Source organism: Physella acuta, unplaced genomic scaffold (assembly GCF_028476545.2).
Source record: "Physella acuta isolate Inbredline_101_S28 unplaced genomic scaffold, ASM2847654v3 ptg001998l, whole genome shotgun sequence".
Taxonomy (NCBI): Eukaryota; Metazoa; Mollusca; class Gastropoda; family Physidae; genus Physella; species Physella acuta.
In genome coordinates, this window is record NW_026733503.1 from 163,193 (window position 1) to 172,287 (window position 9,095).

The 9,095-nt window shown below is 44.6% G+C and overlaps 2 protein-coding genes across 2 annotated transcripts in view; both read right to left on the minus strand.

The window, feature by feature from the left end:
* The window catches only part of LOC131931648 (frizzled-5-like), a 103,460-nt gene extending 102,058 nt beyond the window's left edge, over positions 1-1,402 (minus strand). The window contains exon 1 of the mRNA XM_059288479.1: positions 1,212-1,402. The gene's annotated coding sequence lies outside the window, so the exon portion shown is untranslated. The remainder of the gene's footprint in view (positions 1-1,211) is intronic.
* LOC131931650 (mucin-2-like) lies at positions 8-8,114 on the minus strand. Its single transcript, XM_059288480.1, has 2 exons — positions 8,011-8,114; positions 8-758 (listed from the first exon to the last, which is right to left on the minus strand). Exons 1-2 carry the CDS (start codon positions 8,112-8,114, stop codon positions 8-10), a joined length of 855 nt encoding a protein of 284 aa, XP_059144463.1.
* Between the last annotated feature and the right edge of the window lie 981 nt (positions 8,115-9,095).

Sequence of the window (9,095 nt, forward strand, 5' to 3'; positions counted from 1 at the left end):
TTGGAGATTATAAGTGACTGATGCTGCAGAATGTAGGTTGTGGGCTTTGGGATGTGGGCTGTAGGTTGTGGGCTTTGGGATGTGGGCTGTAGGTTGTGATATCTGGGCTGTAGGTTGTGATATCTGGGCTGTAGGTTGTGATATCTGGGCTGTAGGTTGTGATATCTGGGCTGTAGGTTGTGATATCTGGGCTGTAGGTTGTGATATCTGGGCTGTAGGTTGTGGGCTTTGGGATGTAGGTTGTGATATCTGGGATGTAGGTTGTGATATCTGGGCTGTAGGTTGTGATATCTGGGCTGTAGGTTGTGATATCTGGGCTGTAGGTTGTGATATCTGGGCTGTAGGTTGTGATATCTGGGCTGTAGGTTGTGATATCTGGGCTGTAGGTTGTGATATCTGGGCTGTAGGTTGTGATATCTGGGCTGTAGGTTTTGATATCTGGGCTGTAGGTTGTGATATCTGGGCTGTAGGTAGTGATATCTGGGCTGTAGGTTGTGATATCTGGGCTGTAGGTTGTGATATCTGGGCTGTAGGTTGTGATATCTGGGCTGTAGGTTGTGATATCTGGGCTGTAGGTTGTGATATCTGGGCTGTAGGTTTTGATATCTGGGCTGTAGGTTGTGATATCTGGGCTGTAGGTAGTGGGCTTTGGGATGTAGGTTGTGATATCTGGGCTGTAGGTTGTGATATCTGGGCTGTAGGTTGTGATATCTGGGCTGTAGGTTGTGATACCTGGGCTGTAGGTTGTGATATCTGGGCTGTAGGTTGTGTTAGGTTTAGGTTGTGACTTGTAGTGGTATTTTTGTGACTTGAGGTGATACACGTCACATTTAGGATGAATACGGTTCAGAATGAGTAAATGTTAAAAGACCTACAGATTAATGCCAGAATTTAGGACGATGAATGGGATCTACCTCTGAACTCACACGTGTGTTGTGGTGAGTACTGGTCACGTGAGGCAGCTGTATAATCATTTAAATAACTGAACGTGACGTCATGGTTACGTTTTTAGAAGGTAATGCAGTCACTTGAGATATGAGGTCATGTTAACTGTGACGTCATAATTCTGACGTCACATTATCAAGAGATTTTTTTTTTCTTTCAACCAACTCCAGTTTCCAAATAAGATAAATCGCGCACTTACGTTAACATGAGAATAGTATTTAAACGATACAAGCTATGTTAACACATACACAACCAATGATTGTTACCTGAATAGCTTGAAGAAATCTATTCAACCCGTACATTTAATTTCTCACACGTGCTGCTGTATATGCATGTTACACACTAGCACCAACACACAAACAACACGATCCTAGAACAATACAGCTCTACTCTACAGCACCTGCCACGTGAATCAATGAGGACGAACACACCACGATCGCACACACTTGTTGTCACACACGAACACAGGCTCGACAACAACACAGCCATAAACCACAATGCAGTATAACTGGTCTTAGATCAACAAAGGGGACATTACCACGTTCAGTTTCACCCGGAAACAAGGGGCCGCAACTGTGTTAACACTACTGCAGGGGACAGCACCATGTTAGATTACAACAAAGTTGATTGTATTGTGACCCCAGCGCTACCCTCGATCCTAGCTTCGTTCAGTTTCTTTATTTACATACATTAGCATTTGCAGCTTATCTTTTGTGTTGTCGAAGAAAAAGGAAAGGTTATCTGTTTTATGTATGAGAATAATCACATGTGCACACACATACACGTTCCTAAATCTTTACACACTACGAATTTAATAACCAACGTAAAGTGAATTATTGCTACAGCCAACTCCCTAGATCTATTGTATACCCTCCTAGTCCTAACCTAACTCATGAATATTCCTATGACAAAACAAAAGCGAAAGCTATGTAAGTAATCTGTGGAAATTCCCGATAATATTAACTGCAGATGTACTGACTCAAAAGTTCGCACATGTAAACAATTAACAGTTAGTATTTAGCCAAGTTAAATTACACAGTTACTTTTTGAATAGCTTTATTGCTATGATATCGCCTGCTGGTAATGACTACAATGGTAGTTACGTCATGACGCCTTGGTCAGGACTGAACTACAGTTTGTCATAGCGAAACATCTTAAATGGGATTTTTACACTCACTATAAAAATAAGTACTTTCATTAAAGACAGTCGCTGCCTATTTGCACTAAATAACCTCAACATTTGTACGGACTACGTAGGCGTTAAAATTTTACAATGGCTAAAAAAAAACAAAAAAAAAACAAAACAAAAACAAGTTAATAAAAAGTCTAGTGACAATTTAAGCGCAATTTCCTTATGTTATCTAAAAATAGATAGTGATCACAAAGGCGTATAATGCTGGGGTGCGTTCAAGCTAGGAGAACGATCTGTTTGTTGGGGTTTATGTAATTTTAAAAAAAAATTGTGACCGAACGAAAGGGTATTTTTGAAAACTTTCTTCGGCAATATTGTTCTAAATTATGGCAGGAATCGATTGGTAAATGTTTCAAGTCGCTAAGTGGTCTGGTTGCCGAGATATGGGCCAAAAACTGCATTTTTTCGAGTTTTTTTGGCTTTTCCGGGAAATGCAGGAAGGAATTCCGGGAATTTTTTTTGGCCCACAATCATCTTCGGAACTTGCTTAACATATTTGCTTTTGGAACTAGTCCTCGATATTGCTTCGTTGAGGAGGAGATACGACTTAAAGCTGCGTACACACATCCAGAAATGACGAGTTAATAATCGCAATTGTCCAGTATGGAAATTGCGCTAAAAAAAAAACGAAAAAGGAATTAGCATTGAAAATACCATTGGCATTTGCACTACCGTCGCTTCAATGTAAGCACATAAACTTAAGCGTCAGAATACATGACTCGCAGGCTCATGACTCAACAGGTCTGTGTAAAGAGTGACTTAATCCTTACATGCATACCACAATTGACTTAATCCATACATCTTTCGACAGTGTCTTGGATCAAATGTGCACACATTCTCAACATATGCAAGCGGCTCCTGCAAGTATGCTAAAGACTCAGCTATATCTAGTATCTAGTGTCTCCCCCCCCCCCCCCCCACTCAAAAAAAAAAATTAAGTCCACCTCCCTATCTCCGAAAGTTTTCAAGATCCTCCCCTTCCCCCGGAGAAATAAAAAAATGTCTGAAAGAAACACGGATATCTAGTTCTAAAGAACAGTCCGGTTATCTCGTCATATCACATCGCCCACCTCCCCCCCCCCACCTCAAAATGTACCACATCGACAAACTCTACTTCACCTGCCTAAAGGAGAGTTAGATATCCAAATGCTAAATCCGAAAACAGTTCACCCATATCAATTTGTTACAACTCCTGACGTTGATGCCCCAATACATGACTCATTTACACAGGGTATGACGTATGACATCTATCAACACTGCATATGACGCATGACATTTATAATCCCAGCCTATGACACGACATTTTCATAGTTTTACTGCCACTGAGATATATTGGCGTCACATATCTAAAACAACAATCAAGCTTTACAGCCTAGTTGAGCAATTAGTTTAATTAGGTCAATATATCTAAATAAAGAGATTAAATGTCTTGCCCGCCTAAATGTGTGGACACGGGAACTGAAATAAAAGTTTATTATGGTCGTGGTTAGAGGATACTAAACTTTTTTTATTGCTAGAGTTTAATGGCGGATATCTGAAAGTGTTAATGATAGTCGGGGGATAGCTTTGGTAGTTTGTCAGCTTATATTCATTCGCCAACAGGCTTAACAGTTGTGATGAAATTGAAGAATATTCGATATAATGAAGAATTTAGAGGAAGGTGTGGTCGAGCGATAGAACTCACGATTGTTTTCCCAAAAGTCTCGAGTATGGATCTGATAGGCACATGTAGGCTAACCAGACATGCAGGAGTTAATGGTTTAGGGGAGAAGTTGGCGGACTTACGCGGGGGACTTATGTGGGGGACTTACGGAGGGGTGGGGTATGGCTACTCAGAAAGACGAAGGGGTGGGGTATGGCTACTACTCAGACATACTGGGGGGGGGGGGGTAGTGCTTGGTGTATGGCTTTAACGGACATGCTGGGAAGTATGGCTAGATAGACATAAGGGGGGGGGGTGTGTGGGGGTGTATGGATAGATAGACATACAGGGGGTAGGGGTGTATGGCTAGATAGACATACGGGGGGTGGGGGTGTATGGCTAGATAGACATACGGGGGGTGGGAGTGTATGGCTAGATAGACATACGGGGGGGGGTGTATGGCTAGATAGACATAAGGGGGGTGGGGGTGTATGGCTAGATAGACATACGGGGGGTGAGGGTGTATGGCTAGACATACGGGGGTGGGGGTGTATGGCTAGATAGACATACGGGGGTGGGGGTGTATGGCTAGATAGACATACTGGGGGGGGGGAGGGTATGGCTTGACGGACGTACGTGGAGTGTATGGCTTGATTACACAATCAGCCATTCCAATTTTCGCCATAAATCTCCCACGAGGCGTCAAGAGCCGAGCTGACCCAGCGATAAGCGAACACCAGCAGATTGTTGGGGCGAGCCTGGGCTAAAACACGGGCGGCAGGTGTAGCCGGGCGAGAAACGGCTGTAAACAAACAGCAGCGGGCAGGTAGTGTTGACATTACAAAAACTACCTGCCACATATCACGTGTCACGTAACATGTGTCACGTATCACACTTCGATTGTTATTGTGACGTGTTGATCTTTCAATACGCTGTCATTGTTTTTTGTGTCATAGTTTTTTTTTGTGTCAGTTTTTTTTTGTGCATGGGTGTGTCATTGGAGGGAAGACTAGGAAAATGAGACTGACACTGCTAATATACGTGTGTCGTTGCTGTAAATATTTTTTGAGGAACCATGGGAAATTTAAGACGAGTTTGTTTCCATTACAATAGCGAAAGCAAATCAAGAATTACTTCCCATTTACTTTTACGACAACTCCAAGGAAGACAGTCTCAAATTTTGTTCACAAAAATGTAAAAAAAAAACAAAAATGTAGATATTCACATATATTGAAAAAAATGCTATTATAAAAATACGTTAAAAATATGTTTGTTGTAAAATATTTGCATAACATTTTCGTAGTTACCTTAAAGAATAAAATATTAAATTAAACATAAAAAGGAAACCTTTAAATGAGTTAACTAATATGTTTTAAAATAAATGGAGGCTACAAATTTTCAAAATCATTAAATCGGCACGTTACGTTTATGTAAATCCAAAATTTATATTAGCTCTTCTTGCAGCGAAAAAAAAATTAAAGTGTGGGACAGCGCGGTCTAGCGTTAGAGCGCCAGACTTCTAATCCGAGAGTCTCGAGTTCGAATCCGGGTTCGAAATCAGCGGGACATTCCTGAGTCCACTCAGCTCTGATGGGTATCTAACTTACGTTAGGGATACAAAGGTGGCTGGGCATAATGTTGGACACGAACGGGATATGATTATGTTATCACCATCGTTTACACAATTTCAATTATCGTTTGAAACCGAAGTATTTTACAGCTGTACGAAACGAATTTACAGTATATATATATATATATATATATATATATATATATATATATATATATATATATATATATATATATATATATATATATATATATATATATATATATATATATATATATATATATATATATTTATATATATGAATTCCTAATAAAAACAATGGCGAGACAAAATCTGATGAATAAATCTTATCGTCTCGAAATTAGTTGACGCGCGACACCTAATAATGAAGTCAATACATTTATTGCAATTTTTACCCGCTTCATTTCTCTATAAAAATAAAATTCCTAGTTAATTTCAGCGCAGCAAACTTCGCTCACACGTTTAATAAATGAGACTTTTAATGAGAGTCACATATACAACACCATCATACCCTCACAAATCAAAGTCCCGCACATTCACGTCTACACGCATTCTAACAGACCCCCCCCCCCCCACACCACTGTCTAATCTCCCCAACTAATGACATCTACCAATACACATCTACCCTCCCACCACACTCCACCACACACAACCCACCTCTAGCACACACAACCCCCCTCCCGCACACACAACCCACCTCTCCCACACACAACCCCCTCCCACACACACAACCTACCTCCCGCACACACAACCCCCCTACGCACACACAAACCCACCTCCCGCACACACAACCCACCTCCCACACACACAACCCCCTCCCACACACACAACCCACCTCCCGCACACACAACCCACCTCCCACACACACAACCCCCTCCCACACACACAACCCACCTCCCACACACACAACCCACCTCCCACACACACAACCCCCTCCTACACACACAACCCACCTCTCACACACATAACCCATCTCCCACAACCCACCTCCCACACACACAACCCCCTCCCACACACACCCCCCACCTCCCGCACACAGAACCCACCTCCCGCACACACAACCCACCTCCCACACACACAACCCCCTCCCACACACACAACCCACCTCCCGCACACACAACCCACCTCCCACACACACAACCTACCTCCCGCACACACAACCCCCCTCCCGCACACACAAACCCCCTCCCACACACACAACCCACCTCCCACACACACAACCCCCTCCCACACACACAACCCACCTCCCACACACACAACCCACCTCCCACACACACAACCCCCTCCCACACACACAACCCTCCTCTCACACACATAACCCATCTCCCACAACCCACCTCCCACACACACAACCCCCTCCCACACACATTCCCCCCCTCCCACACACACAACCCCCTCCCACACACACAAACCCCCTCCCACACACACAACCCACCTCCCACACACACAACCCCCTCCCACACACACAACCCACCTCTCACACACATAACCCATCTCCCACAACCCACCTCCCACACACACAACCCCCTCCCACACACATCCCCCACCTCCCGCACACAGAACCCACCTCCCGCACACACAACCCCACCTTCCGCACACAACCCACCTCTCACACACACAACCCACCTCCCGCACACAACCCATCTCCCGCACACCCAACCCCCTTCCCTCCCCCACAACACAACCCACCTCCCACACACACACACAACCCACCTCCCGCACACACAACCCATCTCCCGCACACCCAACCCCCTCCCCCTCCCCCACAACACAACCCACCTCACCACAACACAACCCACCTCCCCCACAACACAACCCACCTCCCCCACAACACAACCCACCTCACCCACAACACAACCCACCTCCCGCACACAACCCATCTCCCGCACACCCAACCCCCCTCCCCCTCCCCCACAACACAACCCACCTCCCGCACACACAACCCACCTCCCGCACACAACCCATCTCCCGCACACCCAACCCCCCCTCCCCCTCCCCCACAACACAACCCACCTCCCGCACACACAACCCACCTCCCCCACAACACAACCCACCTCCCCCACAACAAAACCCACCTCCCCCACAACACAACCCACCTCCCCCACAACACAACCCACCTCCCCCACAACACAACCCACCTCCCCCACAACACAACCCACCTCCCCCACAACCCACCTCCCCCACAACACAACCCACCTCCCCCACAACACAACCCACCTCCCCCACAACACAACCCACCTCCCCCACAACACAACCCACCTCCCCCACAACACAACCCACCTCCCCCACAACACAACCCACCTCCCCCACAACACAACCCACCTCCCCCACAACACAACCCACCTCCCCCACAACACAACCCACCTCCCGCACACAACCCATCTCCCGCACACCCAACCCCCCTCCCCCTCCCCCTCCCCCACAACACAACCCACCTCCCGCACACACAACCCACCTCCCACAACTCCCCAACCACACCACTCCACCAATCTACTCCTATATTCCAACATCAGCCCAACACACATACACTTCAACTGTTACTAAATATACATACTCCCCCCTTCCCCACGCCCCCCCCCCCCCCCCCCACCGTGAAGTGGCATGTCAGGGAGGAACCTGTCACACTTGGAGTGTGTTTACCCAACAACGTTGACCAAAGCTCTCCAGACGGCGGCCACGGCCGGCCTGGAGCAGGGGCGATAAGCGAGGACAACCTTCCTGTCACCCAGGCCAAATTTGATCATGCCAACAACGCACGTAAATCATGATTCACTCAACGCCTGTTGTTCCGGCCGACACTTACCCCCCCCCCCTCCCCAAACAGCTGATTTCCCACCCCACCTCAGCATTCCCTTTCCGTCATTCTGACTGTTATACTTGTAATTTCTTATCGGTGGCAACTAGAATATATATATATATATATATATATATATATATATATATATATATATATATATATATATATATATATATATATATATATATATATATATATATATATATATATATATTATATATATTATAGGCCTACTCATAATTTTATAGATGTTCCATACACGTTTGCATAAAGATTAGAAAGAACAAATACACACACACACACACTGCCCCCCCCCCCCATATATATATATATATATATATATATATTTTTATATATATATATATATATATATATATATATATATATATTTATATATATATATATATATATATATATATATATATATATATATATATATATATATATATATATATATATATATTTGAGGTTGAATAGCAAAGTTTTAAACCGATTCTCAAACATTGATTGTTCTGTATTTGTTCATTGACTTTCGAATTTTTCAAAAGCTAAATTTAAGTTTCCCTTTGTGGCAAATTTTTCTAGTACCGGTGTTCTCAGCCTTCACTGTCTCCCTATGTCTCTCACACACTGTTAATTGTCTAAAAGAGTTCGATACCCGTCAATCGTTCACCAGCACTGTCTTCATATAGCCACTGAATCTCCTGTGTAACTCGCTGACGCTGAATGTGGTGGTTCCTCAGTCTTTTGTTACAATGGTCGTGTGGTTGGATGTACGGTGCCATGTACCGGTGCGGCATTATATGCAGCTTGCGTCAGGCACGTATTACGTCAGCGTGTCCCGTGACATCACACACAGTAAAGCACCCACTAGCACCCACTAGGGCCCACTTAGCAGCCACTAGCACCTAGTAGCACCCACTACACC